Below are 24753 nucleotides of genomic sequence, written 5' to 3'. Positions count from 1 at the left end.
TGAAAAGCCCACAGGACTCAGCTCCGTGGCTCACGTCTACAGTCCCCGCACTTTGGGAGGCCGAGGTGGGAGGATTACTTGGAGTTCAAAACCAGCCCGGGCAACGTAGCAAGACCTTGTCTTTACAAAAAATCAGCTGGGCAAGGTGGTATGCACCTTTAGTCCCAGATACTGGGGAGGCTGAGGCAGGAGAATCACCTGAGCCTAGGAGGTTGAGGCTGTGGTGAGCCGTGATCCTGCCACTGCACTCTAGCATGGGTGACAAAGTGAGTCCCTGACAATAATAATAAAAAATAATAAGGCTTATGACTTAGACTCACTATTTTGTATCACTTCAACCATAGCTAGCCACTAGCTTGTAAAAAAAATATCGGAACTCCAGCTACACTGAAGCTGACAGGTCTCTACCCAGCCCCAACGGCAGCGGCCAATGAGGTATGAAGCTGAAACTCCCCCCGCACCCACATACGGATCATAAACCACAGGTTGATTTGTAAAGGACAGAGGAAACTAGCTGTGAGTGGTTAACCTGGAAATCCATTTCTGTCTACCGCAGTACCTTTTATCTCCAAAAACATAAGTTTTCGGGCTAAAAACCAGGGCCAAAGAGTTAATGGGTCTGAATTCATTTGTGAACCGCTGACGAATTTAAACCACTAAGTGCAGTCTCTTCCAGTAGAAAATTTTATTTTCCTTGTTTTCATGAGTCGGCAAACACATTCTTACAGCATTATCAACACCAGAATTTCACCCTCAGCAGGTTAGGTTTACACACCAGCCGCCAACAACAAGGCATAAGCACTAGGGATCACAGGGTAAAGATACAGCACACTCAAAAACAGCCATTGCACTTCATCTGGAATACTTACCAGTCAGGAATTCTAAACTACATGAAATAAAAAAGCAACAACCATGACCACTACCAGGGCACGAGTTCAGTGCGATTCCCACACAGGGAACCTGGGTTCTAACGTGACAGTCACACAGTGTCACCTGCTTGGGCTGGTCACTCAGCACAAGCAGCAGTCTCATGAATCACCAGATCTGTCCATGGAGCCAGGGGGCACAGGGACTGTAGGGCGGGAGGAAGGAGGTGGAGTCAGGGAGCACGGGGGCGTGGGGGGAGGAGCACACTTCAGCTCTACCCCTACACAAGTGAGCGTAGTGTCCAGCTTGGACCATCCTTTCTCCAGGCATGAGGAGTCTGTGTCTCCCGAGAGGGTCAGAAACCAGAGTTCAGAGCCCAGCGTTGACACCGAGCGCAATGGATGTTTCTGAGGGGACAGGGTGGGGCAGTAAGGACCAAGGAGCTCAGGAGGCATCGTCAGAATCTTTTATTACGAAACACAGTACAGGGGACCAAGACCGTCCCCAACGTCCTTGGTCACACACGCTGCAAGTGAAGCTCCTGAAGAGATGGGCGCCACCCTGGGAATCCAGCTGCCAGGACTAACTATCTCAACCCCTCAGAGTCAGAAACTTCACAGCAGGCAGTGGCGTGGACACACGAGTTGTCGTGATGCAGCTTGATGGTGAGCAGGACGTGCTTCCTCCAGGGCAGAAGTCCACATCCACGCTGACATCCATCAACTTGGGACCCAAGTCTGCACGGAGACGAGGCTGGTGGCGAGAACAGCTCCGCAGCCCAGGAGCCCGGCCCTACTTCTTGTTCCTGGGCTTCAGCTCCTCAGCAGCGTTACGCAGGAAAATGTAGTTTTTCTTTTGGGGATTATAAAACTCGTGTCCCTAAAGATAAAAAAAGAAAGCCAACGATCTTATTATTAAAAGGCAAGGTAGTATTTTGCAGGCGCGTTTTACATGTCAAGTCTCGTGCCTCTTGGGAAAAGGAAGCTGGCGGCCGGTCAGCGACAGGGTCAGATCTAAGACCAGAAAGAGGCGAGCAGGACAGGCCGGGCAGGTGACCTGGAACAGACGGTGGCAAGAGCCTGGGGAGGAAGCGTCCTTGAGGCTGGTGCACGCGGCCCCCCGCACTGCAATGATCTGCTTTTATGCTCAGCCTACAAGGCGCTAAAAGTTCTCTCAACAGTGGCCAGTGGCATTTCTGAACTCAAGTCAAACAGAATGCGAATGTGAGTCCCACACAGTTATGATTTTATACTTGAACAAAGAGCAATGGAAACTCCCGGAAGCGAGTTTTTTTTGCTGGAAAGACTGTAACTTCCGTATCCCCTGCCACAGTTTGACATCAACCACTCATATGAATTTGATCACTTCAATTTTTAAACAGCACTCTAAGCAACTGGCTTCCTCATTTCTTCCAATCTACCTCTGTGTTTTCAAGGGTATATACCATCCAGAGCCCCAAGTGGAATGCCAGGCAAAATGTAGAATGTTGTTGTAGCTGCAGGGTTGAGCATATGAGGAATCCAGAGGGACCCAGGCAGAGCCAAGAGGCATGCTGTCCTCACAAAGTCAAGAGTGAGGCTCACACAGGTGACAGGTAAACACACAGTGCACCTTGCCAGGGATACCCCTCGGCACCAAGGAGCAATGCACACGTGGCACACACCACAGCAGGGGCAATTACACAACCAACCAGTCAAGCAGAAGTGTGTACATAGTGTGTGACTCCATTTACATAAAATTCTAGAAAATGCAAACTAAGCTACAGCAACACGGCAGGGAGCCTGACTCTGGGCCTGTGGGGAAGACTGGGGGAGATGAAAACACTAATCCTGCCTGTGGGGGGTGCTGAGGGTATTTACAGATGTTGAAAACGATCACACCGCACATGTTGCACATGTTCAACGTGTACCACTCACTGCACCTCAAGGGCCCCTCAACAAAGTTGCTTAAAAGGAAAGGCCACAAGAGGAGCCCTGAGCCACAACAGACAGCCAGCCTGGGGGGCAGACAGGCCAGGTGGATCTGCACACCCATGGCGAGGGCCTCAGGGACCCCAGCTGCAGCCCTCAGGAGACAGAAAACCAGAGAAGCAGGGGAAGGGTCAGGTCAAGCTTCTCCAAGCTGCCGGCTGGGGAGCAGAGACGAAGCCTTCGGAACACAGTACCTGGGGGAGCTGAGGGGGCCACTTGGGCAGAGACATGGAGGGGCTGGGGGTGGCCAGAGGAGGGGCCCAAGGAGCAAGGTCAGGAGCAGGGATATGCTGGGAAACAGGAACAGAAGAGACCGAGAGAGGAGAGCCTGGTGACCGAGGACAGACCGCAGTGCCTGGCACAGACAGGGGGGACGCTTCCAGATAGGACAAGGAGGATTTGGCCAGGAGGGCTTTGCTTTTTCCCAAGACCCCTTTCCCACCTGTGTCACTCGGCTGCCGGGCCTGGGAAGGCACAAGTTGGCAGATCAGCAGTCAGGGACTCTGGGTCCAGCATTGACTCACTGGGATTCAAGACATCTGCCCATGGCGAGCATTCCACAAGCTGCACACCACTGACCAGGGAGATGTCGGGGCTGGAGGGAAGGCTACCCTATGCCCCACCCCAGCACGCAAGGGGGCCGAGCATGCACCCCACCCCTCCCAAGTCCATGCACGATGCTCTCACTGCACCGTGTGCAGGGGGCTCTTGGCCTTAGCACTACCTGCCATGGCCTCCGCTACGGACCCTGTTAACCGCCTTGGCCTCCCCCCTGTAGTACTTAAGCCAATCGTCACTGGTTACTCTTTTCGCATGTGCACGAGTGCCTGCTTACATGGAACAACTCACTAGGCTCTGTGTATGTGCGTGCCTTGCCAGCACTGTGTCTGCACCTGGCTGAGGAGCACACAGCTTGTCCTGCTCCTAGAATAGCAGGTTCATGGAAGAACCCCGTGGTAGCTTGCACCATCAGTGCAAATGCTTACCCGCCCTTCATCAGGGCTCTTAGCTGAGTGGCTTTCCAGTCTTCTGGTCAAAAGAAAAGCACGATGGCCTTTGGCCAACGAGACTCTGAGCACAGCCCAGGAGGCCACAGAGTACCCAGGAGGAAAGGAGAAGGTACGCAGGGCAGGAGCAAAGAGGGTGGGTGCTGATGCCACGCTCCACATGCCCGGCAGTAGGGGAAACACTTCTAAGGCCTCCTGTATGACGGAGGGGGAGCTGTGGACAGCACAAGAAATAGAGAAGGGCAGAAAAGACAACATTGGGAACTGAGGGTAAGGGGCCACTTGTGTGGGGTAGGTGGGAGAAGGCAGGGGCCAGCAGAGGTGGACACAGCACAGACGGGGTGGGCGCCCTCCCCATCAAGAAGTAAGAGGCAGGGAGAGGCTGGAACGCTACTGTGGAGCAAATGGGGTGGGAGAGAAGATGAGAACCATAAACACAGTGGAGACGCACTCTCCAGAGCCAGCAGCCCAGCAGCAGACACAGGCAGGCTGGAGGGCAGCCAACCTGCCCCACATGGTCTGGGACCCAGGGCCGAGTGCACACTTCACCACCACTCTCAGAGGTCCCAAGATGTACCCTGCTCCTGCCAGCTGCCAACTGCCCTTGCCCCAACCAACTAACCAATGCCTCCCAGGCAAAAGCTCCAGGCCACCCTGTGCCCCAAAGCCAGTGCTTGTGCCCCAAGGCCAGTGCCTGAGCCAGGAACAGAGCAGGCATGACGCTACACACCAACCAAGTGCCTCCCATGTGCTGGTTCTGACTGAAGCCTGTCCAGAAACCAGAATTCCCACAGTCTTTTGAGCAGGCCCTGCTGTTTCCCCTTGTAGGGAGGGGACAGTGACCTGCCCAAGGACACACTGAGTCCAGAGAAGAGGAATTCCAAAACCACAGCCTGGTTTGGCGGCCCAGGGCCCCGGGGCAGGCAGAGCGCTCACCTTGGACCAGTCATAGCTGGAGGCGTATGCGAAGATGTTGCCGTTGTGGTTGAAGCAGCAGGCCGATATCGGCTGGTCCAGTTGCTCTGACGTTTTCAGTTTCGTCCTGGCATCTTTGTCCCAGAAGCTGAATCTCCCATCAGACCCCACCGTCGCGAGAGTGCCGTGAACAGGATGGAATGCGATTCCATTGACCTGCAAGGACAAACAAGCACAGTGAGAAGGTTCTGGCAACACACATGGCCCGTGTGAGCTATGGAAGCAAGTGCACACATATCTCCTTAGAGCTGCTGCCCACGGAGCAGGAAAAAGTCAGCTATGCTCCCTGCATCACAGCCAGCCTGGGAGGAACTCTCGTCTCGGGTGGCGAGACGGCGACAGACACTGACGTGTGTGACAGCTGGAAACACGAGGGGCACGCCTCGGGAAATGTCTTTCTCCTGTTAGCAAGTGCAAGTCCCCAGGCTCGGCTCTGCGTGCAAGGGCCCACCAGCACTCGGAGGGAGGTGAGACCCTCCCAAACACCCTGAGACAGACAATGATTCTACAAGCACATCTGTCAACATGGGAAATGGAGGCTGGCAGCGTAAGCCATTTCTCTCTAGACTTCTGAGAACACACAGACTCTCAGTGACTAGTCCTTTCTGTAAATTACTCAGCTGGCCGCCTATAGGTCTAGTTTCTAGCTGTCTTTTCAAGGCCAACGTTGAGTTTCTAGAAGACGTACCGCGTAGATGTCCTGAGGAGCTGAGGTGTTGGTTCCATTAGATCGATGGCATTTGAAGGTGAAGTTGTCTTTGGCGCTGAAAAACAAACGCCTGTATAAGCTCTCCTTCTGAAAGAGCATCAGGTGGCAACCCACGAGCTGCCCGTTCACTTACGGGTTCGGGGGGTTGATGTAGTGGATGGCGACTCTCCCCTCGATACTGCCCAGGGCAAAGCCAGTCGGCTTGTTCTGCTTGTCTTTAAAAATAGCCACACACCGATGCTGCGGTTAAAGGAAAAGTGCATGAACACAGTGTAATACCAAGGCTCACGACTGAGCACAGAAAGGTGATGCTACTACATGTTCAAGTTCAGGAACCACCAGCTGGGAACGTCACGTTAGTCAAGAGTAGCCAGTAGATGGTAAGTATCCCATACGATGGGGTACTATTCTGATCTATCTTTCCGGAGGCTATCGTTTCACACCAATTACCAGAGAAACGGAAAACTGCCTGCTCTCTCTCAAGAGGGAGGTAAACACAGGCTACACACGGACATGACAGACACGGGAACTCTTCAGAGGGAGGGAAGTGGAGGGCAAGGGCTGAAAAGCTACCTGCTGGATACCCTGCTCACTATTTGGGCGCCAGGTTGAACAGAAGCCCAAACCTCACCATCATACGATACATCCATGCAACTAACATGTGCCCCAAATCTAAAAAAACCCAAAAGAACCAGAAACACATCACGTACACGCAATCACTTTCTAACTTAATCATGTGGATTTAGCCATGTGATTTGTAACTGAATTGCCACCATGAGCTCCCTCAGGTGCTTGTCCATTCTCTGTTGCCCTAGAGGCAGCACTGACTCCAGCAGAGGACCCGGGTTCAAGACAGACACCAGCCTGAGTAGGGAACTGGGAGACACGCCCTTGATTGGTGGCCTATCACTGGTGGGTGGGCGCATCTCAGGCAATCACATGATGCTCCCATACCTCTGCTTCTCCAGCTAGAAGAGGGCCCCCTTCACAGGGGGACAGGTGCAAGGGCAGTGGACATGGTAGCCCTCTCTAACGTAGACATGACACACAGATGCAACACTGAGCTTCCTCCAACATTGAATCTGAGACACCCAGGGAGGGCCCGCGCCCTTCAGAAGCTGCAGAACCCCAACCCACCTCCTGGACAGAGGCACAGGGAAGAAAAAGAAGAGATCCTTCTTTTTTGAAGTTAGAATAGTACCCTATCATATGTATATACCTCATTTTCTTTAGCCGCAGTGAGCACAGGAGTGCAGCTCTCTCCTCAAAACCCCAATTTCCATCTTTGGGATAAATTCCTGTAAAAGGGATTGCTGGATCATCCAGTAGTTCTATTTTAAAGTTTCCTTGGTTTTTTTTTTTTTGGAGTCAGAGTCTCACACTGTTGCCCAGGTTGGAGTGCAGTGGCACAGTCACAGCCACCACAGCCTCAACCTGCTGGGCTTTAGGTGACCCTTCCTCCTCAGCCTTCCAAGTAGCTGGAACCATAGACGAGTACCACCACACCTGGCTCATTTTCTGATTTACTATAGAGACGAGGTCTTGACAAGTTATCCAGGTTGGTCTGGAACGCTTGGGCTCAGGCAATCCTCTCGACTACACCTCCCAAAGTGCTAGGATGACAGACATGAGCCACTGAGCCTGACCTGACATCGATGCTCTTACACACCACATTGTTTATGCTAAAACGTCAAACCGCACTCACACCCAGGCACGAAAATGCCAGTGAGTGGGTCCAAGTGCACGTGGCACCTTCTACTGAGCAGCAGAATGAATACTGAGGACAGGAAGGAGACAGCAGGGAAGCGGGTCTGGATATCACAAGGACGAGCTCATGAGCACCATCAGAAGCTCATGGAGCCCCTCACAACAGTCAGAGGTGGAGACAACTGGCAAGGGGATACATGGCGTGGCCAAGCACTGGAACATGACTCCGCCATGACAGTCAGGAGGCTCTGATGCACAACTGCACGGACGGGCCTCAATGGCGTGGGGAGAGGCCAGTCACAAGGCCACAGGCTGTGTGGGTCGTTGGAGGAATCGTCTAGAACTGGCAAATCTGTGGATGTAGGTTAGAGGTGGCAAGGCTGGAGAGGGCAGAAGTGATCATGGTCCCCACTCTGGGGTAACGAGAAAGTTCTAGAATTAGACAGTAGTGATGGCTGCATAACTGTGAAGATGCTTTATGCCGCTGAATCGTACATGCTAAGTGGGTAAAATTCTTAAGTTACACTTTTTTTTTAAAGAGTTGGAGTCTCGCTCTATCATCCAGGCTGGAGTGTAGTGCCTCAACCTGCTGGGCTCAGGCAATCCTTCCTCCTCAGCCTTGCAAGTAGCTGCGCCACTACTATGCCTGGCAAATTTTTTGATTTATTGTAGAGTTGAGGTCACACCAGGTTGTCCAGGCTGGTCTTGAACTCCTGGGCTCAGACAATCCTCTCGCCTCAGCCTCCCAAAATGCTGTCATTACAAGTATAAGCCACCACGCTCAATCCCTATTTTTAAGTGTCTGAGGGGCCTCCATGACAGTTGCACCATCCTGCATTCCCTCCAACAGTGTGCAAAGGTTCCAGTTTCTCCACCTCCTCACAATTCTTGCTATCTTTTTATCTTATCTTTTTGATAACAGCAATCATGTCAGGTGTGAGTGATGTCTCACTGAAGTGTTTTGTTTTGTTTTGAGTTGGGATCTCACTGTCATCCAGGTTGGAGCACAATTATGGCTCACCGCAGTCTTGAACTCCTGGGCTCAAGTGATCCTCTCGCCTCAGCCTCCTGAAGAGCTGGGACTACAGGTACGCACCACCAAGCTCAGCTAATTTTATTATTTTGTAGAGATATGGTCTTGCAATGTCACCCAGCCTCAAGTTCCTGGGCTCAAGCAATCCTCTTGCCTTGGTCTCCCAAAGTGCTGGGATTACAGGCACGAGCCACCATGCCTGACCTCACCGAAGTTTTGATTTGCATTCTCCAGTGAGCAGTGATCTGAGCCCCATTTCATACCAGCTGGCCATGTTTGTATCCCTCTTTGGAGAACAACCCACACTTCTAGTCCATTTTTTTTTTTTTTTTGAGTTGGAATCTCACTCTGCTGCCCAGGTAGGAGTTCAGTGGCCCACCCATGGCCACCACAGCCACTAAAAAGGCCCGTCTAATTTTTTGATTTATTGTAGAGACCTCCTGGGCTCAGGCAATCCTTCTGCCTCAGCCTTCCAAGTAACTGGAATTATGGGCATGTGCTACCATGCCCATCTAATTTTTTGATTTATTGTAGAGATAAGGTCTTGCCAAGTTGCCCAGGCTGGTTTCAAACCTCTGGGCTCAAGCAATCCTCTCAATTCGGCCTCCCAAGGTACTCTGATTATAGGCGTAAGCCACTGGTGCCCGTCCTTGGTTCACCTTTAAACTGTGTTATTAGTTTGCTATTGAGTTGTAGGAGTCCTTACACATTTTGGAAACCAACCCCTTGTCAGAAATATTTTCCATCTCTCTTCTCCCATCTCACAAGTTGCCTCCCCATTCTGCTGGCAGTTGTGGTCCTTGCTTGGTGGAAGGTCTCTAGTTGATGACGTGGCCCCACCCGGCTGTTTTGGCTTTTGAAGTCACATCCAAAAGATTCTGCCAAGACCAATGTCGTCAAGCTGTTATCTAAGTGGTCTATGGGGCTGCCACAGCAGAGAGTGGCTGATCGTGTCCACAGGAGTGACCGGTGAAAACACTGGAGGTCACATGGGAATAGTCCCAGCGGTTGGAGGAGCAGGATCTCAGCCGACAGCGGGAAATGAGAGGGAGGTCAGGAAACAGAGGCTTTGGACTAGATGTGGCAGGAGGGCGGAAGAGAAGAAGCACAGCCCAGATCCCTCCAGGGGAGAAGACAGGGAGCCTGACAGCTAATGAGAGAGGAAGGAGAGGAGGGAGAGGCGATCAGGGAGGATGTCTAGACTTCTGGCAATGACAGCCAGCAGAAGATCTCTTTTAGTGGGTGTGAAGCGTGTCAGGAGGAACAGGCTGGGGGCCAGGAGGGACAGGACAGGATCCAGCACTCACTCCATGAACATTCACAGGAGCTGTCTACACATCAGGCCTGGTTCCAGGCACTGAATGAAGCAGCGACAAACACAACCAGCCCCCCACCCCACTCCCCGCGCTCATGTTCCAGTGGGCAAAGCAAGACCAAGCATAGTGCTGATATGTGTTGACACACGTGCACACATATATGGACAAAATATGTGGTGTCGTGATGTTGGGGCAGTGGCCAGGGAGAACCGGAGGAACATGCCATCTGGATGAGGTGCAGCAGGAAGTGCCCTCAGGCCTGGTGTGGGACACTGGAGGCTGAAACCTGGGGACACACAATGGAGCTGTCCACTAGGTGTCCTGGTCGAGAGCACTGAAGTGAGGTCTCCTGGCCAAGGGGTGTGACTAACCACCGACCGTGGGTGGGAGACCAGGCTGTGCAGGGGTGGAGAAGGCAGTGGCCTGGGCAAATGTCTGAGGAGCCTCCACGCTTCGCAAAGAGCCAGCAGGAAGCAAAGTCACAGTCAGAGAGACCGGAGGTGAGAGGCTAGCCTCACGGAGCCAGGGAAATGCTTGGGAGCATGTGAGAATGATTGTCATTGGGGCTATCAGCAGAGGGCAGCTGATCTGTGTCCACAGTAGCGACCAGTGAAGACAACACTGGAGGTCACGGCAGAACAGTTCCAGTGGTTGGGGGCACAGGGTCTCAGCAGAGGGTGAGAAATAAGTGGGAGGTCAGGGAACAGAGATAGGTCACGCAAGATATCCGGCTGTGAAGGGGAAGGAACCAGGATGGGTCTGGAAGAGGGCATCGGTCAAGGGACTCAGATGTGCTTCAGTCTGATGGAAAAGTGCTGAGAAGGGGAACAGACTGAGACACGGGAGAGGAGACCCTCTCTGCACAAGGTCCCGAAAAGGTTGGCACCCACAGGGTCCCACCACAAAACAGGCCACAGAACAGTCTCCACCCAGTGGGGGAGGACAGGCCAGGAGGCGGTGCGGGTGGATGTTCAGCCAGACAAGTAACAGGTGAGGAGTTCCCAGGCCACCAGCTTCCTTGCTCTCTGACTCGCTGAGACAAAGGCTGAAGGAGAGCCTAGGAGTTAGCAGAAGTGAAGGAGGCCCAGAGCCCGCGGCAGCCAGAGAATGAAACTAGAGGAAAAGCCTAGCAGCCATCCACGCATGGAAGCCACAGGGATGGCAGGAGCAACAGAGTCACCTGGAGCTGACCCATCCAGATGTGCAGTTTTCTTCTGAGGGAAACCAAATATTTCACCCCAAAACATACTCTGTTGGCACATTTCAAGATGGCCATTGTGCAGGGCTGGAGATAGGAGCCGAACACCTGTCTTCAGCAGGGAGGCACGCGCCTGGAGAGGAAGCTGCATGCACAGCCAGGCGTTCCCCAAGGCCTTCCTTCTCCTGGTCTAGGGAAGAGTAAGAGTTGACACCTACCGGGGTCTAAAGGAAAGACCATGTGTTCCTAAAGGCACACCGTGAGGCTCTACTACACAGCAAGACTACCTTTGCGCTGGACATCCTCCTCTGTCCCTCCCACAACCTGTCTCAGGTCATGCTCTGAGCCTCTGTAACCTCAAGGTGGTATCAAGTGCCAACCATACCACCCTTCTTTGAGATCTCTGCAGGACTCTGTGAGCATTAACATTTGAATGCCATTTCTCCTACTGATCTGAAAACCACTGTCAGCAGGTTTCCAGTGACCCCCTGGTCCTACAATCCAGTAGCACTCAGCTATCCTGGGCTATCCTGGATAGGACAGGTAGGTTCAGCTACTCAGGGATGGGAAATATTTGTTCACTGAGTATCTGTGTATCTATCCTTATTCAATCTTATTACACTTGGGAGCACAATCTTGCACACACAGGTGCTAACTGCATGCTTCCTGGCTTTTGACTCACCTGATGTTTCAGTGGTGATTCGATCCTCCTGAACTCGGAAGGCTGGTTCTCCAACTGGTAGACGATCAGGCCCCTCTCCGCAGTTGCCACCACAGCCATGGGATATATCTGGGGATGGGGGAAAGCAGGCATCAGATGGAGGAGTGTGCTCTTTAGACCAACACACTAGGAAAATTTGGTCACAAAATTAAGTCTGAATTTTTTAAGTTTAATAATCCAATGATATCTTCATGTTTCACTAAAACCTGGAGAAATACTATTTGAAAGTAGAACGTTTGCATAATTTTAAAAGACCCCTGTTTTAAAACTAGCTATAAAGTATGTGACCAGGCCGGGCTCAGTGGCTCAGCCTTTAATTCTGCGCTTTGGAAGGCCAAGGCAAGTGGATTGCCTGAGCCTGCGGGTTCGAGACCCACCTGGGCAACTTGGTGAGACCTCATCTCTACAATTAATCAAATAAATTAAATTAAATTAATAAATAAATCATAAAATAAAATATGTGGCTAATCAGAAAGTACACTCAGGAACCGAGGAGCAATAAAATTCCCCTATGCCATCCTCCAATGAGAACTGCCAAGGTCATGGTATGTTCCATCCCAGTCTTTCTAAGCATCACACCTGGTGTGGAGCATGCTCCTGGATAATCCGTATCCTTTTTTCAAAGCACTTTTCACAAACATCAGTCTGTGTCATACACCAGCAGTGGCCACCTAATAGTCCCTGCAGTGAACCACCAGAGGGTTTACCTACCTATGTCCATCTCAAAGACCAATTTGCATCTTTGACTATTTTTCTCATACTGAATTCTTTAAAGTGGAATTACTGGGACAGTTGGTACAAATTTTTAAGACGTGACTAAAAGGATGGAAACAGTTCTTGTTTCTATCCCACTGACAGTCCCCAAGGACCTAGTACCACACCAAAAAGTTTTAAGTTTTCCTATTGCTACATGACAGATGTCACACTAGGGATGGCATGTAGCCAACTGCACATGCTCAAATGAGTGACAAAAACACTTGACACCCAGTATTTGGTAATTTGGGAACCACTGCAACACAAAAATCTCCTGATTTAAGATGACTAAGGCGATCTGAATTGTGTCTCATGTATCTATGACTGGAGTTTGAGGAACTTTTAGATTACCTGCTAACTGCAAGATGCCACAAGGTGAGAAATGCCTACTTTGTTTTATAAAAGGAAATATATATATATATATATATATATAGAGAGAGAGAGAGAGAGAGAGAGAGAGAGAGAGAGAGAGAGCGAGAGAGAGAGAGAGAGAGAGAGAGAGAGAGAGAGAGAGAGAGAAATTCCTTACCACATCAGCACAGTAACACCTTTCAGAAATGCCTACTTTGTTTTATAAAAGGAAATATATATATATATATAGAGAGAGAGAGAGAGAGAGAGAGCGAGAGCGAGAGCAAGAGCGAGAGAGAGAGAAATTCCTTACCACGTCAGCACAGTAACACCTTTCAGAAATGCCTACTTTGTTTTATAAAAGGAAATATATATATATATATATATATAGAGAGAGAGAGAGAGAGAGAGAGAGAGAGAGAGAGCGAGAGCGAGAGAGAGAGAGAGAGAGAGAGAGAGAGAGAGAGAGAGAGAAATTCCTTACCACGTCAGCACAGTAACACCTTTCAGGGAGTTGTAAAACCATCATAGGATTTGATGATCGAGTATCCCAAAACTAAAAGCAAAAAAGAGAAGCCAGTATGTGACCATTCGGAGCTCAAGTTCAAATGGTGCAAGAACAGATGTCAGTCCCAACAGGCTGAGCAGTGCCCTGACTGCATGGTACCTTCAGGGTCTTGTCCCAGCTCCCAGTCATCACACAGCTGTAGTTTGGGGCTTTGATCCAATGTATGGTTTTCACAGGGGCATCATGCTTTCAACAAGACACAAGCAAGACAGATCAAGGTCAATGTGGCAATGTGCTGAACAGCTTAGTGCTGGAAATTCAAACAGAGGCAGCTACTTTAAATATTGAGGTTCTACCAAATAAAAAGCCCAAGATATTTTGGTAATTCCCCATGATGAAAATATTCAATTGAACACAAGAACCTCTATCTACCTTTCATTCGAGCAACTGCAATCCACGTGAGCCCTTCCTGGGGAGACAGCAGAGCTGGTGAAGAGCTGCTCCACAGTTCTACTGACTTGCTAAGCTGACATGCACTGAGGGAGCAAGAAGCTTCAAGTACACAGCTGGACTATAAACAGGGCTTTCCAGAAATGCTTCAGGCTGAGGGTGCTCCTTGAAGCCTCGTCCAGGCTGAACTCTGGCTCTAGGTCCTCCCACCTTCTTAGCCTTCTTCACGCAGTGCCTGCCTGTTGTCCCTGGTCATAAAGCTCCACAGGTACAGGGAAGCATCTCGTGCTCCCTGCTGTACTTCTAGCCCCTGGGGCCAGTGCCCAGTTACAGCAGGCATCCTGGGAATACCTGGTGAAACGTGTTGGCACATGGGCGCTGGAGCCTGTCAAGCCTGTGAAGGCCCAGAACAACCTGTCACGCTGATCTTGAGTGTATTTTAAGATCGCTAACTCCTTAAAGGCCATCCACACATATATGCAAGAGCCATGACAAAGCAGTCTGTGAAATACTAGTAAGAATGAGAGTGGTTATACAATTTGTCTTATTTTTGTATGCTGAAGTGGTTTCTGGTATATTAAGGCTACCTGACTGGATAGTGTCGAATTACATTTTTTCCAGGAGAGAACTATGATAAAGAATTACAATCCCAGCGATGGGTCCCAGCAGTCTGCCCAGCCTCCTGCAGAGGGCACTCGCTACCTGTGCGATCTGTATTGCTTGATTACTGTTGAGGTCCCACATCTTGGCTGTTTTATCACATGATGCCGTAAACACCTTGCTCCCATCCTAAAATAAAACAGAGAAAGTCTGCATTCTAAGAAAAGCTTGATCTCTACCTACATTTAGAGATTAGGCTAACTATATCAAGGCAAACTTTGTTTTGCAATTTTTATTTTTCAATTATCTGGGGGCAGGTGTATGGTAAACTATAGTGTCATACAAAAAATATATCTGTAGCTCTGTATTTTATTATTGACTTATGTTTCTAAGAGAACATACAAGCAAAATAAATACACTCAGAAATCACAAATCAGTGAAAACTCTCTCTCCCAACCTTGATCCCAGCTTTCCTTGCAAAGCAACCATGGGTCACCTTTAAAACGTTTTCTTTTGCTGGGTGCCGTGGCTCACATCTGCACTCCCAGTACTTTGGGAAGCTGAGGCAGGAGGACTGCTCAGGAGTTCAAGACCAGCCTAGGCAACACAGCAGAGTCCACCTCTGACCAAAAAATAAAAATTAAGCAATTAGCTGGGCATGGGGACAGGCACCTGTAGTCCCAGCTACCAGGAGGCTAAGGTGCAAGGGTTGTTTGAGCCCAGGTCACAGCTGCGATGGCCGAGATTGTGCCACTGCACTCCAGCCTAGGTGACAGAGTGAGATCCCCAACTTAAAAAAAAAAAAGTTATTTTGATAAAGTTTAGGCCTTTAGAAAAGTTGCAGAAACAAAATGATAAGTGCTTATAATTACTTCACAAAGATTCATTAATTGTAAACATAGTGCCACATTTTTCTTTCCTCTATTAAAAAACATAAATCTAAAATGTCTAAATTTGTAAGGATGACTACAGGAGAGTTGATGCACCTGTTCTCAGATCTTGAACACAACTTTCATTTCTTAAAACTCACGGAGATGTGCACTAGAAAGGTTCGATGTACTGTATGCAAATCATACTTAATAAACCTGACATAAAAGGGCCTCTGCAGATGAAGGGCCTCAAGGCTCAGCCTCCTCAGCAGGGAGCACAGAGTCGGCCCCTCTGCGCGCTCCCTTCAGTGGGGTGCAGACATCAACACCGGCAGCAGCAGCAGCAGCAGCAGGAGAGAGGAGCCAGGTGGGTGCTGACCCCAGTCTCCTGCCCCTGTGGCCTCCCTACTGTTTCCTCTGTGCATGATCCTTTTATTAAACTTTCCCGACTACAAAAACAAAAATGTAATGCAAGAAAAGCTTCCAGTTCTTAACTAAAGCTAACAGTAAGAAATCAATAAGTTGGGCATGGTAGCTCACACCTGTAATCCCAGCATTCTGGGAGGCTAAGGTGAGAGGATTGCCTGAGTCCACAGGTTCAAGACCAGCCTGAGCAACTTAGTGAGACCTTGTCCCAACAACAAATCAAAAAATTAGCTGGGCATGGTGGTGCACACATGTAGTTCCAGCTACTAGGAAGGCTAAAGCGGAAGGATCACTCGAGTCTGGCAGCTTGAGGCTGTGGTGGCCATGAACGTGCCACTGCACTACAGCCTGGGCGACAGAGTGAGACTACGACTCAAAAAAAAAAAAAAAAAATCAATAAAGCACTGTATTTCCATTCAAAACCTTAGAATTCATACATGGCATTTATGTTCAGATTATTAACTATTCTGAGTTACACTGTACTTTATTTAAGTACCACAAAACACCAGAAACAGAGTGGCTCATACATCGCTCCAGCAGACATCCAGCACGGGCCCAGTGTGCATCTGCTGGGCTTTTGGAATGGTCTGTCCACTGTCTTGAACTTCCCAGCAGCGAACCTGTGGTCACAAGACAAATTAATGCAAACACAGCGATTCATAATGTATTAACTGCACTGAACAGTAGATAAGCAGCGGGGTAACAGTTAATAACAGTGTCCATACATGGACTTCTCAACCTAATCATCTAACCTTAGGAGTGAAGCAAGTGAGATATATACACAAGCAACTACTGTCCTACTCCTAAGTCATGAAAATATACTCATTCTGAACACAAAACCTCCTGATTTAAGATGCCTGAGGCAATCTGAACTGTATCTCACGTATTTATGACTGAAGTTTGAGGGACTTTTAGATTACTTGCTAACTGCAAGATGCCACAAGATGAGAAATGCCTTTTTTATTTTGTAAAAGGAAATACATATATATGTACATATACATATAAATATAGATAGAAATTATATCTATATATGTATCTACATCTGTACATATATACATATACATATAAATTCCTTACTGAAATTCTATTGCTGATACCTGAAACTGCAGAGAATTTTTCCACTGCATCTATAAGACCGGTCTTCTGAAGCAGAGGGACCTCCTGCCCCTCACAGAACCAAGACTATGGTGTAAACTGACTGCTCTTCTATGAGTACTTTAACTCTTCATATCATTTTCCTCTGATTAAAAGGGTAGTGCATTTACCCAGAGATCTTGTAAATGCTGACTAGAAAATAGAAATCTACCTGATCCCACCAGACAGCCACACCTCCACGTGCAGGCTTCCATGGACATGTGTCTCCCTGAAAACATCAAATTCCCAGTGTCTTCGTCTTGTAGCTACAGCTTTTCTCACCTGCGTCATTGGTCTGTTCATCTTAAACACTTTTTGTTTTTGTTTTTTTTTTAGCAGTAAATCAACCAAAATCTTTCCAGAAACTACATGTGAAATGCAAACTTGCCCAACCCTGACCACCTCCCTCCCTCCTGCTCTCCTCACCCTCTGCTACCCTACTGCAGGCCACATCTAAGATCTTTTCCAAAAACTTAACATTTCATAGTTGGGCTCGGTGGCTCAGCCTGTAATCCCGTGCTTTGGGAGGCTGAGGTGAGTGGATTTCCTGAGCCCGCGGGTTCAAGACCCGCCTGGACAACTTGGCGAGACCTCATCTCTACAATAAATCAAAAAATTAGCCAGGCGTGGTAGCGTGTGCCTGTAGTTCCAGCTACTCGGAGGGCTGAGGCAGAAGGATCACCGGAGCCCAGCAGGTCGAGGCTGTGGTGGCCGGGAGTGGCCACTGCATTTCAGTCTGGGCAACAGAGTGAGACTCCAACTCAAAAAAAAAAAAAAAATTTCATAAATTGCCACTAGTATTGAATATGACAATTTTCCAATTTTTCACCAGCTTCTGAGAGGCAGTAGGAAGTACAGCCTGCACTGGCCAGTGCGGTCATGGCATCCGGCTTTGCTGTCCACTCAGCCATGTGACTGAAACATTAACCAACTTCCCCAGTATCTTGATTCATAAAACAGGGATGACAGTAAGTTCCCTTCGTTCGACGTTAGCCAGTCAACACCTTGACCATGACTGTGACAGACATTAACTTAATTTAGATAATACATATAAAATATAGTATCAGATTTCCAGAAGTTGTAGAAGGGAATCAATGAGACAAAGTGTATAAACTTAAGGATTTCTGATTTTTAAAAAAATCAGTTCATGAGAAATGGGGATACCTCTGACCCTCTGGAAGAGCTCTCAAATAGCATATCCCAGCAGCACAAGTGAGGTGTGCTCTCCCTCCGGCGCCGCTCTTTTCCTACACCTTGTATTCTTGCTAACGTGCACCTGTGCTCACCTGGCGCCGCACATGGCTCAGTGGTCTACACCTAATCCTCCTCTCATGAAGTGCCCATTCACATCCTTTCCTTAGTTTTTGTACCAGGGTTTTATCTTCCCCTTTGCACATGACAGACAAGTAGAATGTCCATGCAAGACTGTCTCAAGCTAAAAATGTTTAACATACTCCTGAAGAACCCTTTCAGGATGTCAACAAAGGCAGTGTGCTTATGTGTGCTACCACAGAGGGGGCTCATCCTCAATGAAGGTGACATCTGACTTGGGGATACCTTCAAGTCGAGCTCAAGTAGGACTCTTTGAGCAATGCATATGATTGTGCTCTCTAACAAAAATCACTGCAAGAGCAAGCCATGCCTGCCACTCAGAAGAGCTCACGCTCTCTAAATTGACTTCTTAAAAAAGGCCATGAGTAAGTCTTAACCCTGATTCATTACCTTGGGGAATAAAAACGGAGCTAAAGTGACACTTGCCCACAAAGAAGAGATGATTTCTAGAACATACATTTAAGGAGCACTTACGTCGTTAGCCCACGATCCCGCAATAAGAAAGTTCCCCGGCAAGGTCGGTGGGCTGAAGGACAGACAGCCGATGCTGTCATCGGGAGAAGATGTAACTTCAATATCCTAGGGGAAAAGTCAACATTAAAAACGCATGTGGGGCTGCATGCAGTAGCTCATACTTATAATCCCAAACTTTGGGAGGCCGAAGTGAAAGAACTGCCAGAGTGCATGGGTTCGAGACCAGCCTGGGCAACTTGGTGAGACTTCATCTCTACAATAAATCAAAAAATCAGCCAGGCATGGTGGCACAAGCCTGTGGGTCCAGCTACTTGGAAGGCTGAGGCAGAAGGATCACCTGAGCCCAGCAACTCGAGGTTATGGTGGCTGTGAGCAATATGCTACTGCGCTCCAGCCTGAGCGACAGAGGGAGACTCCCACTCAAATAAACAAAAAACAAACAAAACAACAACAAAAACCACATGTAGCACCACAAAGTAGACCTTTTCTGATTCTGACCAAAAAGAGGGGCATGAACACTGCCGGGATGAGGAGCAGTGCTCCACAGACTCGTTTTCAAAGTGATGGCCCATAGCTCACTCCTGCTCCGCCCCCCACCAAGCTTGGTCACAATCGTCGCCTGCCCTCCCCTCCCCAACCGCAGAAATTTCTATTCTATAGTCCTGGGCTGAGCCCTGGGAACATGCAGCTTTCACAAGTGCCTCAGGTAACTCCGAAGACCTGGTCAGTCTGGAAGAAAGGACACTTGTGCAGGGGCCACACATTTTCTGTGCTCCAATTTTGTGTGGTACCTTCATAGGGTTGTGATTATCTGTGGTTGTGCTGCCAAACATGCTGGTCCCACCAGTCCCAAAGCCGGAGGTTGTTCCAAACAGACTCATTTTTGCCCTTTAAAAAAAAAAGGAAAATGTTAAGGACAGGCCCTTTCTAAAGTAAGAAATACCACTGCGAGGCAATGCAAAGATAGCAAAGTCATAGTCGGGGAAACACTCAAAATAGTTCGAGGCCAGGCCTCTCTCTTCAGAAGAGACTGGATATGTGACAAGCAGAGTGCTCCTCCAAAATCAACTTTCTATGTTAGAGCAGTTTTAGGTTGATAGAAATTGTAAAGACAGAACTGCTGTCCACTCCATTGTCCTGTGTCCCCTATTATTAGTATCTTGTATTATGAAGGTAAAATTGTCACCATTAATGAACCAGTATCGGCACATTACAGCAGACTATTTTTTAGTCACCAGCTAGAAAATAAACTCGTTCATTCTTTACATGCAGACACTGAATTACACACCAGGAATACACAGTAAACAGGACAGAGGCCCCATTCTTCCAAGTTTCCACCTCACAGGAATTCCCTTTCTCTTACTAATTTCTGCGTCCATGGAATTATCTAAAACAGCTGGGTCCTACCAGCGATCCAGCAATCTCTTTGTTGGAATAGTTTAAGAAAGTATCTGTTCAGTGTCCTTGAGTACCAAAGCTCTGGCTTTATGTTCAGGACATTTACTCAGCAAGACTCTTCCCACCCTGAGTCTTCCCCTGGGTCCCCCAGTCTCACAGGGCCCCCCAGAGCTTCAGTGGCCTCTGCACGGCATGGAACTCAGATTTTCATCTCACCAGGCCTCAGTTCTCTGCTCTGTCAAAATACAGAAACAGAACAACTTCTCCAGAGCTGCGCTCAGATTCAAATCAGATTATGTAGAAAATGAACAGTAGCTAGTACGATAAACATACACACACAACAACCTTCCCTTCTCTTTTCCTTCCAGAGAGAGTCTATGTGACAAAACGCCCTGATGACTCTCATACATTGAAGCCATATTTCAATCCTGGTACCAAATTTCTTTTTTGAGTCAGGGTCTCCTCTGTCACCCAGGCTAGACGGCAGTGGTACGATCACAGCTCATCACAGCCTCAACTTCCTTGACTCTGACTAGCCTTCCCCTAGGCATCCCAAGTAGCTAGGACTACAGGTGCCATCACACCTGGATAATTTTTTTTAATTTTTGTAAGCTGGGCATGGTGGCTCACGCCTTTAATCCTAGCACTTTGGGAGGCTGAGGTGAGAAGATTGCCTGAGCCCAGGGATTCGAGACTGCCTGGGCAACATGATGAGACCTCATCTCTGCATAAATCAAAAAACGAAAAAAATTAGCCAGGTATGGTGGCACATGCCTGTAGTTGCAGCTACTTGGAAAGCTGAAGCAGAAGGACTTCCTGAACCCTGTAGGTTAAGGTTGTGGTGGCCATAAGCGTGCCGCTGCACTTCAGCTTGGTTAAGAGTGAGATTCTGACTCAAAAAAAAAAAAAATTTTTTTTTGTAGAGAGTCTATTGTCCAGGCTGGTCTTGAACTCCTGGGCTCAAGCAATCCTCCCACCTTGGCCTCCCAAAATGCTGGGATTACAGGTATGAGCCACTGTGCCAGGCCCAGTTACCAAATTTTTATACACAGAAGTCTCCTATGAAGGTTGGGTGCACACCTGTAATCCCTGCACTTTGGGAGGCTGAGGCAGGAGGATCACTTGAGGTCAGGAGTTCAAGGCTGCAGTTAGCTATGATTGATCCACTGTACTCCAGCCTGGGTGACAGAGTGAAATCCTATCTTTAAACACACACACACACACACACACACACACACCCAGAAGTCCACCACGTCCATCATCTCTCAGAAAGGAGCCTAATTGATGCCTGAGTGACATAATTGCCGACAAGGGTAACATCCTTAAACAAGACAATACAGAATGGAAACCGCAAGGAATTCAGAGAAGCAGTGTACTCCCCCAGCTTTCTGATAAGCAAGCAAGCACAAAACAAGAGGAGCAGTATCTCAGAGACTTTGTGGGAAGTGCTGCCAGCTGACCACACTCTTGCTGACCACACCTCTGCCTCAAATGCAGAGATGGACTTGAAACCCCAATAAACCATGTGAATGAAAAAAGGAAAGACAAGGCTTCTCCAATCAGAGTCCGGGAGCTAGCTATGTGGCTTTGGGCAGGTTACTTGGCCTTGAATTTCTCATCTGTAAAATAGAACACTAACATCTACTTGGCAGTTTTATTTATTTTTTGAGTTGGAGTCTCACTCTGTCACCCAGACTGGAGTGCAGTGGCCGCTCCTGGCCACCGCAGCCTCAACCTGCTGGGCTCCGGCGATCCTTCCGCCTCAGCCTTCCAAGTAGCTGGAACTACAGGCGCGCGCTACCACGCTCAGCTAGTTTTTGATTTATTGTAGAGATGAGGTCTCGCCAAGTTGCCCAGGCGGGTCACAAACCCGCGGGCTCAGGCAATCCACTCACCTCAGCTTCCCAAAGGTGCGGGATTACAGGCTGAGCCACCGAGCCCGGCTATTTGACAGTTTTAAGAGCTAAGGGAGGTTGCACACAGAATGCCTGAAACACCACAGGTCCTCAGCAAATGTCACGTCCGTTCTATTCCCCTTCCTTAGTCTTTCAGTTGGGAGAGGACATTTCCAGCATCAGGGAAAAGCACCCAGTGGGTAGAAGCCACTCAGGTGGTCTCTACCATGAAGACCGCAGCTCACCCGGGGCATGGAAGCTTAGACAGCTCAGTGCCTGCGGAACCTGCCTGCTCCCCTGATGCACCCTCTCCCTGCTGCACTTGGCCTTCGAGGCTGCTGGTCTCCTCTCTGTCCCTGAACTCAGCAGTCTCATCCCTGCCTGGAGCAAGCCCACTGCGGTTCCTTCAGCCTGGAACCATCTGCATCTGTTTCAATCTTCAGATCCTAGTTCAAAAGTTGCCGCCTCAGAATCTTTTGGGGGTGATGCAAATGTCCTAAAACCGCACTGTTGTGGCATTTGCACAACTGCAGGTTTCCCAAACTCATCAGAACGTACACTTCAAATGGTTTTTTTTCTCTCCTTTTTTTTTTTTAAGTAGGTGTCTCACTCTGTCGCCCAGGCTGGAGTGAAGTGGCACCCTCACAGCCACCAACAGCCTCGACCTGCTGGGCTCAGGTGATTCTTCTCCCTCCGCCTTCCAAGTAGCTGGAACCACAGGCACGCGCCACCACGCTTGGGGAATTTTTTGATTTATTGTAGAGATGAGGTCTTACCAAGTTGCCCAGACTGGTCTCGAACAATCCTCAGGCAATTCTCTCACCTCTGTCTCCCAAAATGCTGAGATGACAGGTGTAAGCCACCATGCCTGGCCAAATGGGTGAATTTTTATATTATGTAAATTACACTTCAATAAAGCCATCAGAAGTTCCTTTTTAATAGTCGCTCCCCTGGTAGAGGCTTTCCCTGCCCAGTGTGACATGCCCAACCTCCCACCGCACCCCGTTTTCTTCAGGCACCTGTCATACACAGGATCTCTCCCTGCCTGAAGGCAGCTCCACGAGCCAGAGACCTACCTGGCTTCTCCCCTTAACGCACACGCAGTGCCCAGGCACAGCCGGGACTCAGAGCGCAGGCACAGACGCTTCCTGGAGAAGAGCTGCCTGGACGTGTGCACACCCACACTTGGCGGGGAAGGCAGACACACACACAGACTCGGGGTCGGACAGTGACGAGGGCCACCAAGGGAAGGAAGTAGGTCGACGCGGGACGGACTCTAAGACGCCCTTCTGCACAGCGGCCAGGGCAGGCTCCCCGAGGAGCGACATGTGTCTGATGAGAAGCCAGGTGCGTAGGAGGAGAGCAGAGACGACAGACACTGCAATAATCAATGTGATCCTTCGCGGGGCCTCAGCTCCCCCCACCCCCAAACGACGGCTGAGACCCCAGGCGGCCCCAGGCCTCCTTCCAGCTCGGACCCCGCACCCAGGGGCAACCGACGAGCTCGAGGATGGTCCCTCGCGCGCCCCGGCACCCTACAGCGAGGCGGCCTCCAAGGGGACCCGGCCTCCGCGTGCGCCATGGCGGCGGGGAACGGGTAGCGGGGACGCGGCTCGGGCCTACCTGAGATGCGCGTCCCGGCGGCCAGCGGGGGGACGGAGGGCCTGTGAATTCGTCCCGGGGGGCAGGAGAAGGGCCGAGTGCGCGGGCGCAGGAAGCCCAGGAGCTCCGGTTTTCTCCCGACGGCCGCGTAAGCCTCCCGCCAAGCTACCGCTACCGCGGATAAACCCCAGACTACCGCGGCAGACACAGCGCGCCTGCGCCCCGAAACAACTTCCGGTGGCGTCCGGAAGCGATGGCACATGCGCGGTAGGACGTTGACCCGGGAGGGAGTCCTTTGGCTAACAGCGTGCTCATTGGTCGAAAGTTGGCAGCAGCAGTTGCCAAGCAACCGCTTTTATAAATGCGCAACCGGGCAGATGGAGGGAGTTGGCTGTTTTCGCTTGTGGATTAATTATTGTATTTATCGTGTTTAAACGTCTAAAAATATTCTGGCTTCTGCCAAGTCAAGTTGAAAGCCATCCGAGAAACTGCCGTAACGCTGCCTCCCGTGCTGTGCAATTGGCCGCCTGGGCTCCCGCCCTGGCCTTCCTGTTTGCGGACGGCACCCAGAGCCAGCCCGGGGATCTTGGGGGTCAGTTTCCTGCTGCACGATGGGGATAATGATGCCTAACTTACTAGTAGAGCGTTCTTTTAGGACTGGTCTTAATTAGGGTCAAAGTGGACAACACGTGAACGACTCTTACTAAATGTAATATTCTGCAGAAATATTAAGGGACTGTTTGGATGACACAGCCTGCTCCAAATATTTCAGCTAGTTGGTTTCTTCCCCCACGTTCAGCAGTGTCAGAAGAAGGAAAAGAGAGACGGGGGAAAAAGGGAAGGAGGGAGTTGGGGAAGAAAGAGAGAAGGAGGAAGAGAGGAAAGGGGGAAGGAAAAGAAGGAGGAAGGACGGGAGGAAAGAGGGAAAGAAAAGAGAAGGAAGGAGGACGGCGAAAAGAGAGAAGGGAAAAGGGGATAAGGGGGAGGGAGGAGGAAAGGGAGGGAAGAGGGGAAAGAAGACAGAAGGACAGGAAGGGGAAAGAAAAAAGAGGGAAGGGAGTGAGGGGGAAGGAAGAGAGAAGAGAAGAGGGAAGGGAAGGAAGGGGAATGGAAGAGAGAAGAGAGGGAAAGGGGAAGGAAGAGAGGAGGGAAGGGGAAGAAAAGGAGAATGAAAAGAAGGAAAGGGAGAAGGAAGAGAGAAGGGAGGAAAGGAGGGAAAGGAAGAAAGAAGAAAGGAGGGAAGGGGAAAGGAAAAGGAAGGAAGGAGGAAATGGAGAAAGAGAGAAAGGCAGAGGAAAGAAAAGGAAAGGAGAAGGAGGAAAGAAGAATGGAAGAGGGTAGGAAGAAAAGAGGGAGGGAGGGAGGGGGAAGGAAGGAGGAAGACCCAGGAAGGGAAAGGGAAAGAAAAAGAAGAGGAGGAAAGGAGTGAGGGAAGAGGGAAAGAATGAGACAAACGAG

At 49.6% G+C, this 24753-nt stretch overlaps 1 protein-coding gene across 2 annotated transcripts; it reads right to left on the bottom strand.

Annotated features, from left to right (window-relative positions):
• Window positions 1-668: 668 nt before the first annotated feature.
• On the bottom strand, window positions 669-23453 carry RAE1 (ribonucleic acid export 1). Of its 2 annotated transcripts, XM_008054407.2 has the most exons (12): window positions 23317-23453; window positions 19192-19288; window positions 18401-18505; window positions 15988-16080; window positions 14268-14354; window positions 13275-13361; window positions 13092-13163; window positions 11465-11572; window positions 5662-5768; window positions 5508-5583; window positions 4781-4975; window positions 1653-1746 (listed from the first exon to the last, which is right to left on the bottom strand). In XM_008054407.2, exons 2-12 carry the CDS (start codon window positions 19279-19281, stop codon window positions 1660-1662), a joined length of 1107 nt encoding a protein of 368 aa, XP_008052598.1. In that variant the 5' UTR covers window positions 19282-19288; window positions 23317-23453; the 3' UTR covers window positions 1653-1659. The 2 variants fall into 2 exon arrangements, with proteins under 2 accessions (XP_021566254.1, XP_008052598.1); XM_021710579.1 differs by lacking the exon at window positions 23317-23453 and having other exon boundaries at window positions 669-1746; window positions 19192-19281.
• Between the last annotated feature and the right edge of the window lie 1300 nt (window positions 23454-24753).

The sequence above is a fragment of the Carlito syrichta genome, unplaced genomic scaffold (assembly GCF_000164805.1).
Source record: "Carlito syrichta isolate Samal-C Ts95f unplaced genomic scaffold, Tarsius_syrichta-2.0.1 Scaffold290134, whole genome shotgun sequence".
NCBI classification, from domain to species: domain Eukaryota; kingdom Metazoa; phylum Chordata; class Mammalia; order Primates; family Tarsiidae; genus Carlito; species Carlito syrichta.
This window is presented reverse-complemented; position numbering and strand designations above follow the sequence as displayed.